The following is a 23782-nucleotide window of genomic DNA, read 5'->3' on the forward strand; positions in this document are numbered from 1 at the left end:
ACACAGAGCAGGAATGGAACCATACACAGAGCAGGAATGGCACCATACACAGAGCAGGAATATGGCACCATACACAGTGCAGGAATGGAACCATACACAGAGCAGGAATGGCGCCAATCACAGAGCAGGAATGGAACCATACACAGAGCAGGAATGGCACCATACACAGAGCAGGAATGGAACCATACACAGAGCAGGAATGGCGCCATAGACAGAGCAGGAATGGCACCATACACAGAGAAGGAATGGCACCATACATAGTGCAGGAATGGCACCATACACAGAGCAGGAATGGAACCATACACAGAGCAGGAATGGCGCCATAGACAGAGCAGGAATGGAACCATACACAGAGCAGGAATGGTGCCACAGACAGAGCAGGAATGGAACCATACACAGAGCAGGAATGGCGCCATAGACAGAGCAGGAATGGAACCATACACAGAGCAGGAATGGCGCCACAGACAGAGCAGGAATGGAACCATACGCAGAGCAGGAATGGAACCATACACAGAGCAGGGGTGGCACCATAGACAGAGCAGGAATGGAACCATACATAGAGCAGGAATGGAACCATACACAGAGCAGGGGTGGCGCCATAGACAGAGCAGGAATGGAACCATACACAGAGCAGGAATGGAACCATACACAGAGCAGGAATGGAACCATACACAGAGCAGGAATGGAACCATACACAGAGCAGGGGTGGCACCATAGACAGAGCAGGAATGGAACCATACACAGAGCAGGGGTGGCGCCATAGACAGAGCAGGGGTGGAGTGAATCAGAGAGGTGATTTTAGTTTTACGGAAATGAGACTAGAAATTAGACTAAATATGCAGTGAGACTAAATTCTGGAAAGGTAACAATGAATTTTTTCAGAATAAACACATGCACCATGATTGGGGAAAAAGAAAAACCAGAAAAGGCCCAGCCAGGGGGCAAAGTGGTACAGGACCACACAGTCACCGGCATAAGTCTCTGTGCTACAGTCTGATCAAGGAGTGAAAAGAAGAAGCACAAGAACCAGCCCATCCAGTAGTGTTGCACTCTGTAGTCTTGGGGATCAATGTCTTGTCTACTGCAAGGAGTGAAATGGTATCGATGATTTTACAGGGTGACAAGTAGGGTATTGATGCATGACAGAAAGAGGACAGGACCCATTGTATCGCATACCAGAAAGAGTAGAGGATCCATTATATTGTGGCAGACACGATGGCTCGCTGGCGCGGTGACATCATTCCGCACACCAAGAGGGTGTCGGCCATGCCCGAGGGGTAGGCGTGGCCTCGGGATATACACGGGGCGCGCAGCCCCGAGCAGGTCAGTGCTATAGTTGAGCTTTGGAATAAAGACTCTTTTTGGTTACCCGCGTTGTTGCTTATCTTCTTGGCAAACAAGTCGTGCGCATAGCACCGCACTTCACTGGTGACCTCGACGCTGGTTCAGCCGCCGCTGACCAACAGAACGCGCCATGTCAAACAACGCGGTCGCGGTGAAGCTCCCTGAGTTTTGGGAAGCTCAGGCCGAGGTATGGTTCGTGCAGGCCGAGGCACAGTTCCAACTTCGAGGCGTAACGGCGGATGAGACGCGTTATTACCACGTCATCGCCGCCCTCGGGCCTGGCACAGCCGCCTGAGTCGTGTCCGTCCTGCGGAACCCACCAGCCGACCACAGGTACGAGGCGCTCAAGTGTCTCCTCATCGCCACGTTCGGCCTCACGGAGTGCGAACGGGCCGACCGCCTCCTGGACCTTCCCGAACTCGGCGACACACGACCATCTGTCGCTGTCGCTGCTGGGTGACAAAGCCCCGGATTTTTTATTCCGGGCGCTCTTTCTATGCCAGCTACCGGCACAGGTATGCCTCGCGTTGGCCGGTTCCCAAATAAAGGAACCCCGCGCTCTGGCCGTCCAGGCTGACAAGTTTTTCGTGGCTTGTGACACGCGGGCGAGAGTCGGTGCGGCCGTCGCGGATCCCGAGGCTGATGCTGCTGCACACCTCGTGGATCCCGAGGCTGATGCCGATGCACACCTCGTGGCCGCCGCCACACCCCACCCACCACCACCGCGAAAGCCGCGGCCTCCGCCTCCGCCGCAAACCTGGTGCCGTTCCCATGCCAGGTTTGGCCACAAGGCTAGGAATTGTTGCCCGCCGTGCTCGTTTGGCAAGTCGGGAAACGCCCGGGCCGGCGCTCGGTAGCGGCTTTGAGCGTCGGCCTTTCCGGCAGCCTCCATTTTGTCACGGACACCTTTTCCGGGCGTCGCTTCCTCTGCGACACAGGCGCACAGGTGAGCGTTATCCCCGCCTCCACGTCAGACAAGCGAACCGCGGGCCGGGGCCCCGCGTTGCTTACAGCCAACGGTACACCCATACGCACATTCGGGAAGCGCTGCCTCTCCCTGCGGTTCGGAGGGCAATGCTTTCAATGGACGTTCGTAACCACCAGCGTGCCCATGGCATTGCTCGGTGCGGACTTCCTATGTGCAAATGGGTTGTTGGTGGACGTGAAGCACATACGCCTCGTCCAGGCCGAAACGTTCAGCTCGCTTGCTTGCGCGCTGAGCAGTTCGTTGGGCAGCTCCCTGAGCGGCTCACCGAGCGGCTCGCCAAGCGGCTTGCTGAGCGGTTCAGTCCCGGCGAGGTTGGTCTGTACGCTTCCGGCAGCGGACGAGTTCACCCGCCTCCTCGCCAGCTTCCCGGCCCTCACACGGCCCACCTCGGCGGTGGCCGTCAAGCACGGGGTGGAACATCACATCCCCACCGTCGGGCCACCGGTCTACGCCCGGGCACGCCGCCTCGAGTCGACGAAGCTCGCGGTGGCGAAGGCGGAGTTCGCTATGCTGGAGCGGCTGGGCATCGTACGGCGCTCCAAGAGCGCTTGGGCGTCACCACTGCACATCGTGCCGAAGCCCGGCGGGGGATGGCGGCCGTGCGGAGACTACCGCCGCCTCAACGATGCCACCATCCCCGACCGCTACCCGGTCCCTCACATTCAGGACTTTTCCGCCCGGTTGGCGAAAATGTCCTTCTTTTCTAAGGTGGACCTCATCCGCGGATACCACCAGGTCCCCGTCAGGCCGGAGGACATACCGAAGAGGGCCGTCATTACACCATTCGGCCTCTTTGAGTTTCTTCGGATGCCCTTCGGGTTGAAGAATGCGGCTCAGGCGTTCCAACGGTTGATGGACAGCGTCTTGCGCGACTTGGATTGCGTTTACGTCTACCTGGACGACATCCTCGTCGCAAGCGCGTCCCGCGAAGAGCACCTCCGCCACCTCCGCAGGTTCTTCGAACGCCTGGGCCAGCATGGCCTGATCGTAAACCCCGCCAAGTGCCGGTTCGGCATCGCCGAAATCGACTTTTTGGGGCACCGCGTCACCAGGCACGGGGCCACCCCCTTACCGGCAAAGGTGGAGGCGGTCAAGGGGTTTCCGCGCCCCCGCACGATCAGGGTGCTCCAGGAGTTCCTAGGCATGGTGAACTTTTACCACCGTTTCCTGCCCCGCGTCGCCCAGCTCCTGCGCCCCCTGCACGAGGCCCTCCGGGGGAAGCCGGGCAAAGGTGACGTTGTTTGGACCGAGCAGATGGACGCGGCGTTCACGGGCGCGAAGCTCGCCTTGGCTAACGCCACCATGCTCGTGCACCCGGCGCTCGATGCACCGATCGCCCTCACCACCGACGCGTCGGACTACGCGGTGGGCGCGGTGCACGAGCAATGGGTGCGTGGTGCTTGGCAACCGCTGGCGTTTTTCAGCCGGCAGCTTCGCCCGCACGAACGCCGGTACAGCACCTTCGACCGCGAGTTGCTCGGGCTCCACCTGACGGTCCGGCACTTCCGCCATCTGCTTGAGGGCCGTTCGTTCACGGCCTTCGTCGACCACAAGCCCCTGGTACACGATGGACATCCGGCACGTCGCGGGAAAGGACAACCCGGTGGCGGATTGCCTTTCCCGGTCCGTCGCCCACGCGGTCCACCTCGGGATCGACTATGCCCGGATGGCGGCGGACCAGACCGCCGACCCCGACGTCCAGGCCTTGCGGACCGCCGTCATGGGCCTCCGCGTCACCGAGGTGCCGTTCGACGGCACGGGCACGGCCCTCTTGTGCGACGTCTCCCTTGGGCGGCCTCGCCCCATCGTGCCCGCGGGCTGGCAGCGCCGGGTTTTTGACACCATCCACGGCCTGTCCCACCTGGGCATGAAGGCCTCCCAGAGGCTGGTCGCCAACAAGTTCGTCTGGCCTGGCCTCCGGAAGGCCGTCCGCGATTGGACCAGGACGTGCCTCGCGTGCCAGCGCGCGAAGGTGCTCCACCACACCCAGGCCCCGTTGGCCCCGTTCACGGTGCCTGAACGTCGGTTCGACCACGTTCACGTGGACTTGGTGGGACCTCTGCCCCCCTCGCGGAGTTTCACCCACGTCCTCACCATGGTGGACCGCACCACCCGGTGGCCGGAGGTCGTGCCTTTGGCGGCGACGACGGCGGCGGACGTCGCGCAGGCGTTCATCGCCACCTGGGTTGCCCGGTTTGGTGCCCCCTCGGACATCTCGTCCGACCGCGGCCCCCAGTTCACCTCGGAGCTCTGGGGGGCGGTCGCACGGGGGCTCGGCGTCCAGCTGCACCACACCACGGCCTACCACCCCCAGGCCAACGGCCTGTGCGAGCGCTTCCACCGCTCCTTGAAGGCCACGCTCTTGGCCACCCTCCGTGACGGCGGCTGGGTCGACAGGCTTCCCTGGGTCCTGCTGGGCCTCCGGACGGCTCGCCCAAGGACGACCTGCGCGCATCCGCGGCGGAGTTGGTCTTCGGACAACCGCTGCGGGTGCCGGGCGAGTTCCTCCCCGACTCCACGGCACCATTGTCCGCGGCGCAGCAGCGCTCCGGCACTGCAGGAGATCGCCCGGAGGTTCGCCCCGGTGCCGACGGCGCACCACGGGTGCCCGCCAACGCACCACGGGTGCCCGCCAACGCACGTCCCCCCGGAGCTTCGCACGGCGGTGTACGTGTTCACCCGCCACGACGCCCACCGGACACCGCTGCGGCCCCCGTACGACGGGCCCTTCCGCGTGCTGGAGACCGGGGCGAAACACTTCACCCTCGACATCGGCGGTACTCCTGACCGCATTTCCGTGGACCGCCTCAAGCCGGCCCACCTCGACGTGGACCACCCCCGCCAGTGGCTCGGCCTCCGCGTCGGGGCCGTCCCCCGGCGGGCGGACCTCCGGCACCGCCCAGCCCCGCCGGCACGCCTCCCCCACCCCCCCGGTCCTGCAGCCATCCCAGGTGCCGCCGGAGGCATCCCAGATGACATCCCGGCATCCCTGACGCCGCCAGCCGCCAGAGGGCGCTTCAGCCGGGTCATCCATTTGCCCACAAACTGACCCTTCAGGTGCGCGGGAATTCTGGGGGGGCGCGTGTGGCGGACACGATGGCTCGCTGGCGCGGTGACATCATTCCGCGCACCAAGAGGGTGTTGGCCACGCCCGAGGGGTAGGCGTGGCCTCGGGATATACACGGGACACGCAGCCCCGAGCAGGTCAGTGCTGTAGTTGAGCTTTGGAATAAAGACTCTTTTTGGTTACCCGCGTTGTTGCTTATCTTCTTGGCAAACAAGTCGTGCGCATAGCACCGCACTTCAATATCAAATACCAGAAAGAGGCGAGGACCCAATATACCCCATACCAGAAAAAGAGAGGACCCATTATATCGCATAACAGATGGAGGAGAGGATCCATTATACTCATTTGAGGAGGCAGCCGAGAGAGCAAAGCGTTTTGCTCGACATTGTCAATGGTTGGATTACCCTGTGTAACTATGCAAACTAGCAGTCTGTTATGAAAGCATTTGATAGCTGCTACCTGTTAAGATGTACAGTATTGATATGTTAAATTAACTTGGTGATAATGGCCGAGAAGGTGATGACTGGTAAAGGATCTGTGTCGGCATCAAACATGTGAGTAGAATTCTTCCACAAAGAAAATCAATAACAACTCCAAAAGCAAAGCAAGAGAAGTCTGAACAAGTGAAGAGTTTTTGAGGAGTGTGCTGATACAGCCATGGCCAGTTGTTGATGAGGTGACAGCTTTAGCCAAGGTGTGCTGATACAACCATGGCCAGTTGTTGATGAGGTGACAACTTTAGCCAAGGTGTGCTGATAGAGCCATGACCAGTTGCTGATGAGGTGACAACTTTAGCCAAGGTGTGCTGATACAGCCATCACCAGTTGTTGATGAGGTGACAACTTTAGCCAAGGTGTGCTGATAGAGCCATGACCAGTTGCTGATGAGGTGACAACTTTAGCCAAGGTGTGCTGATACAGCCATGACCAGTTGTTGATGAGGTGACAGCTTTAGCCAAGGTGTGCTGATACAACCATGGCCAGTTGATGAGGTGAAAACTTTAGCCAAGGTGTGCTGATAGAGCCATGACCAGTTGCTGATGAGGTGACAACTTCAGCCAAGGTGTGCTGATACAGCCATGACCAGTTGTTGATGAGGTGACAGCTTTAGCCAAGGTGTGCTGATACAACCATGGCCAGTTGATGAGGTGAAAACTTCAGCCAAGGTGTGCTGATACAGCCATGGCCAGTTGTTGATGAGGTGACAACTTTAGCCAAGGTGTGCTGATACAGCCATGGCCAGTTGCTGATGAGGTGACAACTTTAGCCAAGGTGTGCTGATACAGCCATGACCAGTTGCTGATGAGGTGACAACTTTAGCCAAGATGTGCTGATACAGCCATGGCCAGTTGCTGATGAGGTGACAACTTTAGCTAAAGTGTGCTGATCGAGCCATGACCAGTTGCTGATGGGATGACAACTTTAGCCAAGGTGTGCTGATACAGCCATGACCAGTTGCTGATGAGATGACAACTTTAGCCAAGGTGTGCTGATACAGGCATGGCTAGTTGCTGATGAGGTGACAACTTTAGCGAAGGTGTGCTGATACAGCCATGGCCAGTTGCTGATGAGGTGACAACTTTAGCCAAGGTGTGCTGATACAGCCATGGCCAGTTGCTGATGAGGTGACAACTTTAGCCAAGGTGTGCTGATAGCCATGACCAGTTGTTGATGAGGTGACAACTATAGCCAAGGTGTGCTGATACAGCCATGACCAGTTGTTGATGAGGTGACAACTTTAGCGAAGGTGTGCTGATGCAGCCATGACCAGTTGCTGATGAGGTGACACCTTTAGCCAAGGTGTGCTGATGCAGCCATGACCAGTTGTTGAAGAGGTGACAACTTTAGCCAAGGTGTGCTGGTACAGCCATGGCTAATTGTTGATGAGGTGACAACTTTAGTCAAGGTGTGCTGATACAGCCATGACCAGTTGTTGATGAGGTGACAACTTTAGCCAAGGTGTGCTGATGGAGCCATGGCTAATTGTTGATGAGGTGACAACTTTAGCCAAGGTGTGCTGATACAGCCATGGCCAGTTGCTGATGAGGTGACAACTTTAGCCAAGGTGTGCTGATACAGCCATGACCAGTTGTTGATGAGGTGACAACTTTAGCCAAGGTGTGCTGATACAGCCATGACCAGTTGTTGATGAGGTGACAACTTTAGCCAAGGTGTGCTGATACAGCCATGGCTAGTTACCGATGAGGTGACAACTTTAGCCAAGGTGTGCTGATACAGCCATGGCTAGTTACCGATGAGGTGACAACTTTAGCCAAGGTGTGCTGATACAGCCATGACCAGTTGTTGATGAGGTGACAACTTTAGCCAAGGTGTGCTGATACAGCCATGACCAGTTGTTGATGAGGTGACAACTTTAGCCAAGGTGTGCTGATACAGCCATGACCAGTTGTTGATGAGGTGATAACTTTAGCCAAGGTGTGCTGATACAGCCATGGCTAGTTACCGATGAGGTGACAACTTTAGCCAAGGTGTGCTGATACAGCCATGGCTAGTTACCGATGAGGTGACAACTTTAGCCAAGGTGTGCTGATAGAGCCATGACCAGTTGTTGATGAGGTGACAACTTTAGCCAAGGTGTGCTGATACAGCCATGGCAGTTTTTGATGAGGTGACAACGTTAGCTAAAGTGTGCTGATACAGCCATGACCAGTTGCTGATGAGATGACAACTTTAGCCAAGGTGTGCTGATGGAGCCATGGCTAATTGTTGATGAGGTGACAACTTTAGCCAAGGTGTGCTGATACAGCCATGACCAGTTGTTGATGAGGTGACAACTTTAGCCAAGGTGTGCTGATACAGCCATGGCTAGTTGCTGATGAGGTGACAACTTTAGCCAAGGTGTGCTGATACAGCCATGGCTAGTTACTGATGAGGTGACTCGAGACTGCCATTCGTTGAGTTTGCTTTCCAGGCAGAAAATTCCAATTTTCCGCAAACCTCATTTGTGGATACCGTGGCTCGGAAGATGCGCAAGAGACGAGTCAGCTTGAGGGCACGAATGGATACGCACGAAAGAGAATGAATTCGTCTTTGTGGAAGAGGTTGATAGAGCGTCATTGTCTTTGGATTTCAATCGTTGCGGTATTTTCTCAGTCGTCGTATTTGTCCAGTTGTCCCATGAGAGCTTCGGCCACATCAAGGAACCGAGTCGGTTGTTTTGGTCCACGCACCGTCCGAGCCATGTTGAAGAACCTCCTCGTCAGGGTGGGCCCATCATTTCGAGGGAATGCGTTTTCATCCCTCATTTAAGGGTGTTATCAACCCATCGTGTCGTCACAAAATTAATCTTTGGCTCACGATCACATCACATCAGCACAAACATTCCCATGTCGCCCATAAACAAGAAGCTGAGGCCGCCATCTGCGGCGCGATCTGATCATCAGGGAGGAATCAAAACAAGGGGAGCGCGGTCGGGTAAACGCGCCGATCAGCTGTCCGGGCCTAGTTCGGCAACATCCCACTTCAAAGCTCACCGAAACCCGATAGTCTGGGAATGGGTGAAGCGGCCGAGGAGTTTATTGTTTCTGGGCCGGCAGGACAGAAAGACCGCCGTATGTGATCCCCCCGTTGTCGCCCTCGCCAGCACCGAACAGCAGATTCATTTGACTATGAGAATCCGCTCGGATTAAAGCCTCGGGCCTTGTGATTCAAGTCAACACGGTATCTCCCGCTTTGACTTCAATCGGACCCGGCTGATCGCGAGTCCGTAGCGACGGAGTCGGCGCAACCCCGGAGAGCGACCCGGCCCGGTTGTGGCGGCGCGTGCGGTCTCCACTTCCCGGTGGTTGTCACTCCCGCGTTCTCTGCGACCATTCCCACCTTCATACCTGATGAACTTCAATGAGCACCGACTCAGCAACTTCCACCAAAGGCTCACTTGGGAGAAGGGTATTTACCGTTTCAAATGAAGATCTTTCATTGGAAAGCTGTGTGAGCACCTGAGAGTAGCTCGAAATTTAAGTCGAGGCTCATGGAAGAGCTAGAACACGTAAATAATCCGGACGCAACATAATAAAAGGAACAGCAGGAAGAGAAGGGGAAATGCCAACAGCTGGGCCGAAGTGAGTAAATAGATGGAGACGGACAACTAGAGATGCGGACGAGGTTGAGGGATCGGGAAGAATGCAGGGGTGGACAAGACGGACACAGAAACAATATTTGGAGGGAGGGAGGTTAACCGGGGTGTAAAAGATCATGGTATTGGATAGGGGATGATCTGAGATGGTGGTGAAAAACTGCATCGAAGACGTGGAGGGAAGAATGAGATTAAAGAGGATGTTCAAGTTGGTTCCACAGGTGGGAAAAAGGAGGAACAAATGAGTAGAGGTGAGCAGTGGTTCTGCATTTTGGGTGTTCTGCACTAGAAGACAGTTGATGTTGGGTCACGTGCACCCTACAGGTACCTGTGGGGCGGGGGTGGGGGAGGGAAGACTCCTTGTGGTTCATATATGTATGTATGTATATTTACCTGTACTAACTCCACCCCCCCACCACCTCACATTTACCTGTACTAACTCCCCCTAACCTCCAATTTACCTGTACAAACTCAGGTAAATTACTTACTTTAGTAAGTTTACTCAGGTAAATTTACCTGTACTAACAACCACCACATTTTTTTTTTCATGCAATAATACTGCCAAACCCTATTATTACATGTACTAACTCCCTTAACCCAATATTTACCTGTACTAATGTTCCTGAAACTCATTTGCCTGTACCACATTCCACCTTTACCTGTACTAACGTCCCCAAAACTCATTTGCCAGTACCATTAAATGAGGTGAATAGGGACAGCAAGGTGAATAGGGACACAAACTGAAAAAAAGTTCGGAAACTTTTTTCGCTGAAAATTGATAACCATACTGATTTGTTGATATTTGGGTTGAACGTGTTCTCTTGTTTTTTTAAAAAGCAACTTATAGTCCCTATTATCCCCATATATGGGTTAAATAGGAATAAATAGGATTTTTATGGCTGTCCCTATTCACCCCGTTTTACGGGTGAATAGGGACAGTCACTAATACAAAAAAATAATAATCAAGAAACAATCCTGAGTTTCCAACTTATTGCTAAATTGATAGCTCAGATGGATGCACATAATATGCACCCATAATATAAACCACGGTGCCAATGAAAAAAAATGGGATAAAAAGTTTCTCCAAACTTTCCCTATTTCTTGATTATTATTTTTTTGTATGATTGACTGTCCGTATTCACCCATAAAACGGGGTGAATAGGGACAGCCATAAAAATCCTATTTATTCCTATTTAACCCATATATGGGGTTAATAGGGACTATAAGTTGCTTTTAAAAAAAACAAGAGAACACGTTCAACCCAAATATCAACAAATCAGTATGGTTATCAATTTTCAGCGAAAAAAGTTTCCGAACTTTTTTCAGTTTGTGTCCCTATTCACCCTGCTGTCCCCATTCACCCCATTTCACGGTACCACCTTTACCTGAAGGCCAATCACTGGTACAATTTTAACTTTCTTCAACTTCCAAGTCCTCTTGACCTCATTTTTCAGATCCTGGTATTTGAGCATTTTCCTGGTTTCTGAAGCATTTTCCTGGTTTCTGAAGCATTCAGTGCAAAGTCATTGGGAACCAAAACCTCAAATCAATGCCCTCTTTTCCTTTTCTATGTTTGAGCACTATGTCCGCAGCACGCAATGCCGCCTGCAATGTCTACGCTTGATGGGATCATCTTGTCATGCGTGAGGACTGTGTGTTCATGTTCAAGGATCGAGTTTGGTTTGTGTTTCCATGATTGTTCTGGAATTGGAATGTTGAAATGTTTACAGATGTGGCAGTGGGTTACTCTGCAGACACTGTCATGTTTTTCTGTGTACAACTCTTCTGACATGAGTTTTTTACATCCCGAAAGGAGGGGACTGGTACTTTCTGTTTGTACTCCACAAAACCTGCATTTCTCCAATTGGTTCTCTCCAGAGTAATGATGGACATGTCCATCTTGTACCCTCATATTTTGTTCCCTTGCATGTAGTACAGGTTTTTGACTGCTACATTTACTGCATAGCTTTCTATATTTATTTGGTGATGACAATGGACTCCAGAAGGACTTCATCCTTTTCTATTGATTCAATCCCTCTTTTTCTGCTCCACAAATCTATATCTGTAGCCATGTTGCCTCTTTAATCCTGTTAACATTTCCATGGAGTGACATATTGTCATTTCAAAATTGTCATCCCTGCATTCTTTTCAGGTTCTAATTCTGGTTAAAGAGACAAATACTTGCCTTGTCATGCGTCATGTCCTTTCTACCGACTCATGCTTGGTTGTCCTTACAGGCCGGTTTCCCTGCCGGTGTGGTGAATATCGTTCCGGGATTCGGACCAACTGCCGGTGCCGCAATCGCACGCCACCCAGAAATCAACAAAGTTGGCTTCACCGGCTCCACGGAGGTAGGTTCGATGGGCCGGCGTAAGATTTGTAGATGGGTCTGGAAATCAAAATCTTTGGAGAATTCATAGAAAACACATATGATGTTTTTTATCTTCATATTACAAACTACTCAACCCCTCCTTCTCCCTTCCCCAGTGTAATTAAGGCTTCAACCTGCCGGGTATATTTAATGTGGTGTTGGTGTAAGTGTGACACAGGCATGATTCGGCGAATGACTTCCTCTTGCGTCAAGGTTCCTTGTTATTCCTTGTGAAGGACACTATGGGTCTTTTTAATTCACCAAGTAATGCTAATACCCACAAACAGGATGCTCAGTTTAACATCTACCTGATGGATGGCAAGCACATGGATGCCTGACTCATGTGAGACTCCAGGGTAACAGTTTGTAGTCTGGTTGGAATCAAACCCAGATAAGACGGTTCAAAGGTGATTGCACTACCTTCGAGCTGTCCTCCCATTCCTAAATTATTGCTTGTAACTTGTAAGATACGTCGAGGTGGAAGGAGAGTTGACAATGGGAAAGTTCTGAGTAGTACAAGTGTCCTCATTAAGGGATGAAATTGTTCTCTTTCTTCCTATGAGTCTTCATGGTACTCAGTACAATGATCGACAGAATATCTGAGTACCACTAACGACCTATATAATAATTTCCAAACGCAATGGAAAGGGTTCTAAAGAAAGCCACAAGACATCCTAACATCCCGTTGTACTTGTAAGCATTGTCCGTGAGCCTGAAGCCTATAGAGTTGGTCCATACCAGAGGGTAGCTGTGGATGAGAAACAAAATGTCTTTGCAAGACATCCCACATTTAGATCAATGAGATTAGGATGGTCATGGAAGACACTTTAGTAGTACGCAGGTATATTCAGCACACAATAAGCACATTTTAATGGCCGTTTTTTTGCAAGTAGTAAAAGCGTGTGTGTGTGTGTGTGTGTGTGTGTGTGTGTGTGTGTGTGTGTGTGTGTGTGGTTTTTCCTTTATACGAGTACTAGCCGGAGTTGCCGGGTGAGGAGGGGGGGGGGTGGAGGCTGGAGGGGGATGGTTGAGGAAGGGAGTGGGGTGAGTGGAAGGGGGTGGGGTGGGGAAGGGAGTGGGAGGGAAAAGATATACTAAAGCGCGGCGTTACGCGCGCTGCTTGTGAGCAAGGAGGAAGCGGACAAGCGGTAACATATAAACGTCTTTATTGTAAGACTACACTGTAACACTGAACTCCTCCGGGCTGGTCGCCCGGTGTATCTCATGAGGCCATGCCTACCCCTCGGGCGTGGCCACCGCCCACTTGGTGCGTGGAATGATGTCACCACGCCAGTGGGCTTTTGTGTCCGCCACACGCGCCCCCCCAGAATTCCCGCGCACCTGGAGGGCCAGTTTGCGGGGCAGACGAATGACCCGGCCGAAGCGCCCCCTGGCGATCGGCGGCGTCCGGGGTGCAGGGATACCAGGTGGGATGCCCCTGGCTGCCCCTGGGATGGGTGCAGGACCGGGGGGCGCCGTAGCGGCGGGGCTGGGCGGTGCCGGGGGTCCGCCCGCAGGAGGGCGGCCCCGACGTGGGGGTCGGGCCACTGGCGGTGGATGGTCCACATCGAGGTGGGCCGGCTTGAGGCGGTCTACCGAAACGCGGTCAGGAGTACCGCCGATGTCCAGGGTGAAGTGCTTCGCCCCGGTCTCCAGCACGCGGAAAGGCCCGTCGTACGGGGGCCACAGTGGTGTCCGATGGGCATCATGGCGGACGAAGACGTACTCCGCCGTGCGAAGCTCCGGGGCGACGTGCGTCGGTGGGTGCCCGTGGCATGCCGTTGGCACTGGGGCGAACCTCTGGGCGGTCTCTTGCAGAGCGGAGCGCTGCTGTGCCGCGGACCATGGTGCCGTGGAGTCGGGGAGGAACTCGCCCGGCACCCGCAGCGGTTGCCCGAAGACCAACTCCGCCGCGGATGCGCGCAGGTCCTCCTTGGGCGCCGTCCGGAGGCCCAGCAGGACCCAGGGGAGCCTGTCGACCCAGCCGCCGTCGCGGAGGGTGGCCCGGAGCGCGGCCTTCAATGAGCAGTGAAATCGCTCACACAGGCCGTTAGCCTGGGGGTGGTAGGCCGTGGTTCGGTGCAGCCGGACCCCGAGCCCCTGCGCACCCGCCCCCCAGAGCTCCGAGGTGAACTGGGGGCCGCGGTCGGATGAGATGTCTGAGGGGGCGCCGAACCGGGCGACCCAGGTGGCGATGAAAGCCTGCGCGACATCGGCCGCCGTTGTCGACGCCAAGGGCACGGCCTCCGGCCACCGGGTGGTGCGGTCCACCATGGTGAGGACGTGGGTGAAACCCCGCGAGGGGGGCAGAGGTCCCACCAGGTCCACGTGGACGTGGTCAAACCGGCGTTCCGGCACCGTGAACGGGGCCAACGGGGCCTGGGTGTGCCGGTGCACCTTGGCGCGCTGGCACGCGAGGCATGTCCTGGCCCAGCCGCGGACGGCCTTCCGGAGGCCATGCCAGACGAACTTGTCGGCGATCAGCCTTTGGGAGGCCCTCGCGCCCGGGTGGGACAGGCCGTGGATGGCGTCAAACACCTGGCGCTGCCAGCCCGCGGGCACAATGGGGCGAGGACGCCCGAGGGAGACGTCGCACAAGAGGGCCGCGCCCGCGCCGTCGAACGGCACCTCGGTGACGTGGAGGCCCGTGACGGCGGTCCGCAAGGCCTGGACGTCGGGGTCAGCGGCCTGGTCCGCTGCCATCCGGGCATAGTCGATGCCGAGGTGGACTGCGTGGGCGACGGCCCGGGAAAGGCAATCCGCCACCGGGTTGTCCTTCCCCGCGACGTGCTGGATGTCCGTCGTGTACTCGGACACGGCCGAGAGGTGACGCTGCTGCCGGGCCGACCACGGCTCGGTGACCTTGCCCATCGCGAAGATCAGCGGCTTGTGGTCGACGAAGGCAGTGAACGCCCGGCCCTCGAGCAGATGGCGGAAGTGCCTGACCGCCAAGTGAAGTCCGAGCAACTCGCGGTCGAAGGTACTGTAACGGCGTTCGGGCGGGCGAAGCTGCCGGCTAAAGAACGCCAGCGGTTGCCAAGCTCCACGCACCCATTGCTCGTGCACCGCGCCCACCGCGTAGTCCGAGGCATCGGTGGTGAGGGCGATCGGTGCATCGGGCGCCGGGTGCGCGAGCATGGTGGCGTTAGCCAAGGCGAGCTTCGCGCCCGTGAACGCCGTGTCCATCTGCTCGGTCCAGGTAACGTCGCCTTTGCCCGGCTTACCTCGGAGAGCTTCGTGCAGGGGGCGCAGGAGCTGGGCGATACGGGGCAGGAACCGATGGTAAAAGTTCACCATGCCCAGGAACTCCTGCAGCCCTCTGATCGTGCGGGGGCGCGGAAACCCCTTCACCGCCTCCACCTTGGCCGGCAGGGGGACGGCTCCGTGCCTGGTGACACGGTGCCCCAGAAAATCGATTGTGGCGGCGCCGAACTGGCACTTTGCGGGGTTCACAATCAGGCCATGCTGGCCCAGGCGTTCGAAGAGCGTGCGGAGGTGGCGTAGGTGCTCTTCGCGGGACGCGCTGGCGACGAGGATATCGTCCAGGTAGACGTAGACAAAATCCAAGTCGCGCAGGACGCTGTCCATCAGTCGCTGGAATGCCTGAGCCGCATTCTTCAGACCGAAGGGCATGCGCAGGAACTCGAAGAGTCCGAATGGCGTGATGACCGCCGTCTTCGGGACGTCCTCCGGCCTGACGGGGACCTGATGGTAGCCGCGTATGAGGTCCACCTTCGAGAAGAAGGACCTGCCCGCCAAACGGGCGGAAAAGTCCTGAATGTGGGGGACGGGGTAGCGGTCGGGAGTCGTGGCGTCATTGAGACGGCGATAGTCCCCGCACGGTCGCCATCCCCCGCCGGGCTTCGGCACGATGTGCAGCGGCGACGCCCAAGCGCTCTCTGAGCGCCGAACGATGCCGAGTCGCTCCAGGGTAGCGAACTCCGCTTTTGCCACCGCCAGCTTCGTCGGCTCGAGGCGGCGTGCCCGGGCGTAGACCGGTGGCCCGACGGTGGGGATGTGATGGGCCACCCCGTGCTTGACGGCCCCCGCCGAGAAGGTGGGCCGCGTGAGGGCCGGGAAGCCGGCGAGGAGGCGGGTGAATGCGTCCGCTGCCGGAAGCGTACAGACCAACGTGGCCGGAACTGAATCGTTCGGCAAGCCGCTTGGCAAGCCGCTCGTTGAGCTGGGCAACGCACATGCGAGCGAGCTGAACGTCTCGGCCTGGACAAGCCGTCTGCGCTTGACGTCGACCAGGAGCCCATTAGCGCACAGGAAGTCCGCGCCAAGCAGTGCCATGGGCACGTCGGCGGTGACGAACGTCCATCGGAAAACCTGCCCTCCAAACCGCAGAGAGAGGCAGCGTTTTCCGTACGTACGGATGGGCGTCCCGTTCGCGGCAAGCAGCGCGGGGCCCCCACCCGCGGCGTGCTTGTCTGACGTGCCGGCGGGAATGACACTCACCTGCGCTCCCGTGTCGCACAGGTAACGGCGCCCGGAGAAGGTGTCCGTTATGAACAGCAGGCTGCTCGAACGGCCGGCGCTCATCGCCACAATTGAGCGCCGGCCCGGGCGTTTCCCGACCCGTTGAAGGAGCACGGCGGATGACACCGCCGAGCTTCGTGGCCGAACTTGGCGTGGAACCAGCACCAGGTGGTGGAGCTGGAGGAGCGCGGCTGGCTCCGCCAGGCCGGTGGAGTCGATGGGTTTCCCCGCGGTGGCGGTTTTCGCCGCGGCGGTGGGCGGGGCGTGGCGGCGTTGACGAGGTGCGTATCAGCATGCTGCTGAACATCAGCGTGCTGTAGAAGATGATGCTGTGGAACATCAGCGTGCTGTAGAAGATGATGCTGTGGAACATGCTGCTGAACATCAGCGTCGAAGGCCGTGACGGCCACGCCGACGCTCGCCCGCGTGTCCGAAGCGGCGAAGTACTTGTCCGCCTCGGCCGCCAATGCTCGGGGTTCCGTTAGCCCGGTCCCGGCCAACGCGAGGCGAACCTGCGCTGGAAGTTGGCGACGGAAAAGCGCCCGGAATAGCGAACCGGGGGCTTCGTCGCCCAACAGTGACAGCATATGGTCCATTCGGACCGACGGGCGCGTCTCACCGAGCTCGGGGAGATCCAGGAGGCGGTCGGCCCGTGCGTCGTCCGTGAGGCTGAACGTGGCTAGGAGTAGCCGCTTGAGTGCCTCGTACTTGTGGCCGTCCGGTGGGTGGCGAAGGACGGACACAACTTGAGCGGCCGTGCCGGGCCCGAGGGAGGCGACGACGTGGCAATAGCGCGTGTCATCGCCGGTGAGGTGCCGAAGCTGAAATTGGGCTTCGGCCTGGACGAACCAGACTTCGGCCTGAGCCTCCCAAAATTCCGGAAGTTTGACGAAGTCGGCCATGGCGATGGCGTCGCGTGTGGAAGGATCGCTCCGGCAGATCCAACGTCGAGGGTCACCAGTAAAGCGCGGCGTTACGCGCGCTGCTTGTGAGCAAGGAGGAAGCGGACAAGCGGTAACATATAAACGTCTTTATTGTAAGACTACACTGTAACACTGAACTCCTCCGGGCTGGTCGCCCGGTGTATCTCATGAGGCCACGCCTACCCCTCGGGCGTGGCCACCGCCCACTTGGTGCGTGGAATGATGTCACCACGCCAGTGGGCTTTTGTGTCCGCCACAATACTACATATACATCTTTTGGGGAGGGGGGGGGGCTTTTGACAGGTTCCTCCGTTTTGGGGGAGGGGGGAAGGGAAGGAGGAAAATTTACCCATGCAAACAGTGCTTTAACCTCAGTGTTGCCCAGGTAAAAAAAAAAAAGGAAATTGTAATACCCTCTACCACCACCATCAGGTGGCACTACATCGTACACATTTACATCGATTATTTATGCCCCCACACTCCTGTCTGAATTGTGGTCTGAATGAGGCCGCGGCCACATAGCCCATGTTACCCCCCAGCCAAAGTTGTATTTGTATCCCCAGTAAAGTATGTAAGTGTTTTTAGCTGGAGTACACGGCGTTGCTCAAGTGAAAAAGAAACATTAACATACTTGAAGTTAGGGCAAATATAATGGAAAAGCACTTACATCCAAATCAGAATCCATCACAAATGTCAAATCATCATTTTACCTTTTCATGGAATATATGCTGGTGAATGTGCCATTCATCACGTTTCTGAGTTAAGTATCATGACTTTCAGGAAGAAGAAGAAGCTTTACTATCAACTTAGTACACTTCCGGAATTGTTTGATTTTTTTTTTTGTTCAAATGTTTGTGTTTTGTATTTATTTATGTGAATGCGTACTTGTATATAATTATAAGTGTCATTAATCAAAAAGGTTTAGGCACTATAGAGAGATTTTTTTTTAACTAAAAAATAAAACGAACTTTTTTTTTTTCAAAAATGTTTTTTTTTAAAGCCCAAAACACTCCCAGGCACTGACTGATGAACCTCTGAAAGTTTGACGAAGATCCGTTCAGCCATCTCTGAGAAAAATGGCGACACACACACGCAGACAGACAGACAGACCAACTGCTCTCTTATATAGCAGATATGTTTTCCAGAAATTTAGTTAAATACGTACCTAGATTTATATTTTGAAAATATCTGATTAATATAAAATCTGACGGGTTCACTAAATGGACCTTTCCGGTGTCATTTGTCGCCTTATTTCCTGAAAATTAATTAAGAGTTAAAAAAAAATCTGTATGTAAAACTTTCTTATCACTATATCTTGTTATTCTCGCCAGAGGAGAGGGTCGTGTTTCATTTGGGTCTGTTTGTTTGTTTGTCCGCACATAAGTGCCAATGTAGACCACAATTTTTACACGTTATCTTTATTCGACCAATTACCTCTATAGAGTATGTACTGTACAAATAGAAGGTGAATATGTCTATAAAATACGTTCTATAAAACCACACAAACGCCACACAATACAAACATTTTTGTATAAATTTACTTGTAATATTGGTGATATTATTTCTTGGTAATTTATTTGTAATCTTAAAAGGTCCGAGTGGTCTAAAGCTCGAAATGGTTAAGTGTCCATGCTGGTCTAATGGGTATAAAGGGTCTTCAGGGTCTTTGGGGTCTTTGGGGTCTTTTGGATCTTTTGGGTCTTCGTCATCTTTTGGGTCTTTGGGGTCTTTAGGGTCTTTTGGATCCTCTGTGTATTTAAGAGCATTTGGGGTCTTTGGAGTATTTTGATTCTTAGGTGTATTTTGGGTCTTTGGAGTCTTTTGGGTCATTTGGAGTCTTTTGGGTCATCAGGGTCTTTTAGGTCTTCAGGGTCTTTTGAGTCATCAGGGTCTTTTGGTCTTCGGGTCTTTTGGGTCTTCAGGGTCTTTGATGTTTTTTGGGTCTTCAGGGTCTTTAAGGGTATTCGGGGTCTTTAAGAGTTTAGGGATCTTTTGGGTGGTTGGGGTCTTTGAGGTCTTTGGATCTTTTGGGTCTTCGTGGTTTTTAATGGGCTTTGTGGTCTTTTGAGTCTTTTGGGTTCTCTGGGTCTTTTGGGTGTTTGTGTCTTTAAGGGTCTTCGTGGTCTTCATGGTATTTTGGGTCTTCAGGGTCTTTAAGGATGTTCAGGGTCTTTTGGGTCCTCTGGGTCTTTTGGGTCTTCAGCGTATTTTGGGTCTTCAGGGTGTTTTGGGTCTTCAGGGTCTTTTGGGTCTTCAGGGTCTTTTGGGTCTTTGGCATATTTTTAGGTATGCCAAATTTTTAGGTATTTTAGGTACGTTGGTTTTAAGGGTATTGGAGGATGTAAAGGGTCTTCAAATGTTTAAGGGGTCTCAGCAGTCTAAAAGGTCAAAAGGAGTATTCCTCTAAAGTCTAAAGGGTCGAAAGGAAAGGTACCCACCCAATAACAACAGACAGTCCATAATTAATAGACATGCGTAATTAATGAACAGAATGCAACTGACTTTCAAACAGTACATAATTAATAGACATATAATCACACGGCTTCACGGACGGACTGTGTTTGTCGTTTATATATATATATATATATATATATATAGATATGCTTTTAGGTTTATATTGTCATGACTGAGTCTCCGTTAACACGGTATGCACAGCGCCGATTTCCTTTGTCCCAGGAAACGGCCCGATGGTTTATATCTTCTACTGCACCACGTTCAATTTATTACTCTTTACCGTTCTCCAAGGTCGCCCAGATAGCCTGAAATTGACGGCACATGCACAGGAGGCAGATGGCTCAAACACATTTTCTTACTTTTTAAGGGTTTATATATTATGAATGTGAGGGGGGGAGGACGGGGACGTGGACGAGACGAGCAGTTCGGATCAAACCATTGAATCAACAGACAAAAGAGGAAAATGTGGACATACAAACTTATGTACAGGGAAATATGAAATAAATAAAACCTAACCCGCACTGGGCACCACAGATTACACTATACAAACATTAAAATTGCAGGCGACGACTTTCTTTTGAATATACTAGGGCATGCCCGTACTATATATATATCTAAAATTATATCCCCCCCCTCTATTTACATGAAATGGTTTGGTCCAAAGCGAACGGCTTGCGAGTACGGTGACAATCCCCCCCCTCTATTTACATGAAATGGTTTGGTCCAAAGCGAACGGCTTGCGGAGTTTGGTAAAGAAATCGCCATAACGTGCACAAACGCGCAGGAAAGCGAAAGAATCGCAAATTAGTTTTAATTAGTTTTAAAACATAGTTTAACGCCAACATAGCGGCAACATAGTTTGCCAACGTGAAATAAATGAATACGCTCTCAAATGTGCCATCCGAGGCAGAGTCTGTTCGGCACGTTCGGCACACGTGATAGCTCGCTGCTCTCTGATTGGTTGAATCGTTTTTTGGACATAGCTCGGTAACTACTTGTCCGATTAATATGAAACCTTGAAAAGGCACATCCTCGGGTCCCCAGCAATATACCTGGCAAGTTTCAAGTATATCGAACCCGTGGTTGTCGAGAAACAGCGGTCACAGACATACAGACATACATACATACATACATACATACATACACACAGAGATTACTGGAATTATAGATAGACTAGGGCATGCCCGTACGTGGGTGCCCGTTCCTTGCCAAAAAAAAAAAAAAACGCTACCCGTACGCTCTACCCCGCCCGTACGCCCGTACGCCCGTAAACAAAAAAAACAACGCTCTTCGCTTCCGCCCTTCGCTCTGACTGAATTGGGAGAAATAATGCGCATAAGAAATCGAGAAATTATTATTTTCTCCGGAAGAAATCGAATTACGAACCGTAATGGCGCACGCGCTCGGCTCGGCTCGCTCTCACATCGGCCACGCCTACGCAACAACGCGTTCTGTGATTGGCTGCCGGAAGTGCAGTCTTCACTGTCCGGAAGGTCGCATATCGCAGTTACGATGAATCGCAAATTAGTTTTAATTAGTTTTAAAACATAGTTTAACGCCAACATAGTTTGCCAACGTGAAATAAATGAATACGCTCTCAAATGTGCCGTCCGAGGCAGAGTTTGTTCGGCACGTTCGGCACACGTGATAGCTCGCTGCTCTCTGATTGGTTGAATCGTTTTTTGGACATAGCTCGGTAACTACTTGTCCGATTAATATGAAACCTTGAAAAGGCACATCCTCGGGTCCCCAGCAATATACCTGGCAAGTTTCAAGTATATCGGACCCGTGGTTGTCGAGAAACAGCGGTCACAGACATACAGACATACAAACATACAAACATACAAACATACAAACATACAAACATACACACAGAGATTACTGGAATTATAGATAGATGATGTGCAGGGTGGAAGGTGATGATGCAGCCAGTTGTGGAAGTCACTGATGAAGTAAGCCAACGATGATCGGCAACTCGGGACTTTCACCCTGAACCCCTTTCTGTGTAACATTATTCGATATGTTGTTGATATCGGTGTGAGATAACCTTTTAGTTTTGTGTTAGATATGCTTTTAATTTTGTGAGCTGACAGGATGGCCTAAAGGTATATGCAACACTGCCTCTAAGCTGTCTAGCCTGGGCTCGATTCCCGACCCACCTATAAACAGTCATCCTTGTGTTTAACAGGCAGGGTGATTCATCAATGTGTGTGCAATCCCTCAGATGGACGTTAAACTGGCATCCTGTCTGCCAGCATTTGGTGTTGGATGTTTTATGATTCCATGATGTCTTCGTGAAGAGTAGGTGAGCTATCGCCGCCACCATGGCCAAATTCCAAATTCCTGCCCAAAGTAGTCGAATGTCAGACCTGGATAACAGGTCCGTGAAGGCTCAGACCAAGCTTTCCCCAGCTGACCCCACAAGAATGGTGGGATAATGGTGGCCGTTAAAGAAGAAGACGCTTTTAGTTTTGTGTTAGATATGCTTTTAGTTTTGAATTATATATGCTTTTAGTTTTATATCAGACTTGTAAAAAGCCCATCAAAAATGACTGGTTGGAACAGTTTATTTGACAGTACAGCCTCGTCAGCATGCCAAATTCTGAAGCCTCGGCCTAGTGTCAGGAGTGCTTATATCTTCTTTATTTATTCGACCTCCTATGGATCTAAATGAACACTCGTTTTACTCTGCACGCGTTGCACATCACGAGCAGCGAATTTCACCTCCCTAGGTCTTGTATTTATTGTTATTGAAAAACACGCTTCTGTACACCGCCCTTGAGGCTCGGTTTGCAAGCCACCGTCTACCATTCCAATAGAAGAGACATAATTACTCTTTTATGGAAAATGTTTTTCGAGTTTGTTTTATCCTTAAAAATAGACCGTAGTGAACACACATTCGTGTTGAAAAATTGGCCTTTAGAAACCTACCCTTATGAAGGAGGCAGACATCTGTACAAACACACAAACTGACATTGTGTTTTCTAATAGATATCCTGTTGATATTGGTGTTAGATATCCTTTTAGTTTCATATTAGATATGCTTTAATTTTTTTGTACCCTCGCCAGAATTGGGTCAGTTTATTTGACTGTTTGTTTGGCCGCACAGAAAATGAGTTACATCCTATTGAAATGAGAGTGGCAATGACAATGATGCATAACGACAATAATAATGATACATACTGATAATGATAATGGTACATAATGATAATAATAATTAGAACAAGGTAATAATGGTACTAAGTACATCTATTAATTACGTACTATTGGAACGTGAGTAAGCCCATTAATTATGTAGTAATGCAATGTGAGTATGTCTTAATTATGTCCTAATCATTAATTATGTCCATTAGGACCTAATGAAATGTGAGTACTGTCTCTTAATTACGTTTCATTGGAACAGTATGTCTATTAATTACGTACTATTGAAATGTGAGTACATCTAATAATTACGTACTATTGGAACGTACCTTTGGATCCTTTGGACACCTTTATACCCTTTAGACCTCATAGACCCTTTTTAGACTTTTTAAAATCCTTTAGACATTTTAATCCCCTTTAGACCCATTTACACCCTTAGACCCTTTATAGTTTATACTCTTTAGACCTCTTAGACCCTTTAGAGTTTAGACCCTTTAGAGTTTAGACCCTTTAGACCCGTTACAGACCTTTAAGCCTTCAGACATTCACACCTTTCAGATATTTTAATCCCATTTAGACACTTTAGAGCGCTTTGACCTTGAGACGGTTCTAAGACCTTTTGAGACCCTATGGACCCCTTTAGACCTTTTCATACCTTAGACCTTTAGACCATTTAGACCTTTCATTGGTGATAAATGACATTCCATATAATAGTAAATCTTTCCATTTATTTGCAACACAAAATACACGACAGAAAACAAGTCTTGTCGAGGGTCTGCAATCTCTGATTGGTCTTTCTAGTTACCGCCACCATTGAAGGTGGATGGAGATAATAATGTTTTCACCACTGTCTGTTTGTCTGTCTGTCTGTTTGTGAACAGGATATCTCAAAAAGTTGTGAACGGATTCAGACGAAA

At 52.3% G+C, this 23782-nt stretch overlaps 1 protein-coding gene across 2 annotated transcripts in view; it reads left to right on the forward strand.

Moving 5' to 3' along the window:
* Positions 1 to 23782, forward strand: part of LOC137421011 (retinal dehydrogenase 2) — a 187491-nt gene that overhangs the window by 133647 nt on the left and 30062 nt on the right. For both annotated transcript variants that reach the window (XM_068106642.2, XM_068106643.2), the window contains exon 7: positions 11732 to 11845. In XM_068106642.2, the coding sequence (XP_067962743.1) occupies positions 11732 to 11845 (114 nt within the window). The remainder of the gene's footprint in view (positions 1 to 11731; positions 11846 to 23782) is intronic.

Source organism: Myxine glutinosa, chromosome 2 (assembly GCF_964187855.1).
Source record: "Myxine glutinosa chromosome 2, kmMyxGlut1.1, whole genome shotgun sequence".
NCBI lineage: Eukaryota > Metazoa > Chordata > Myxini > Myxiniformes > Myxinidae > Myxine > Myxine glutinosa.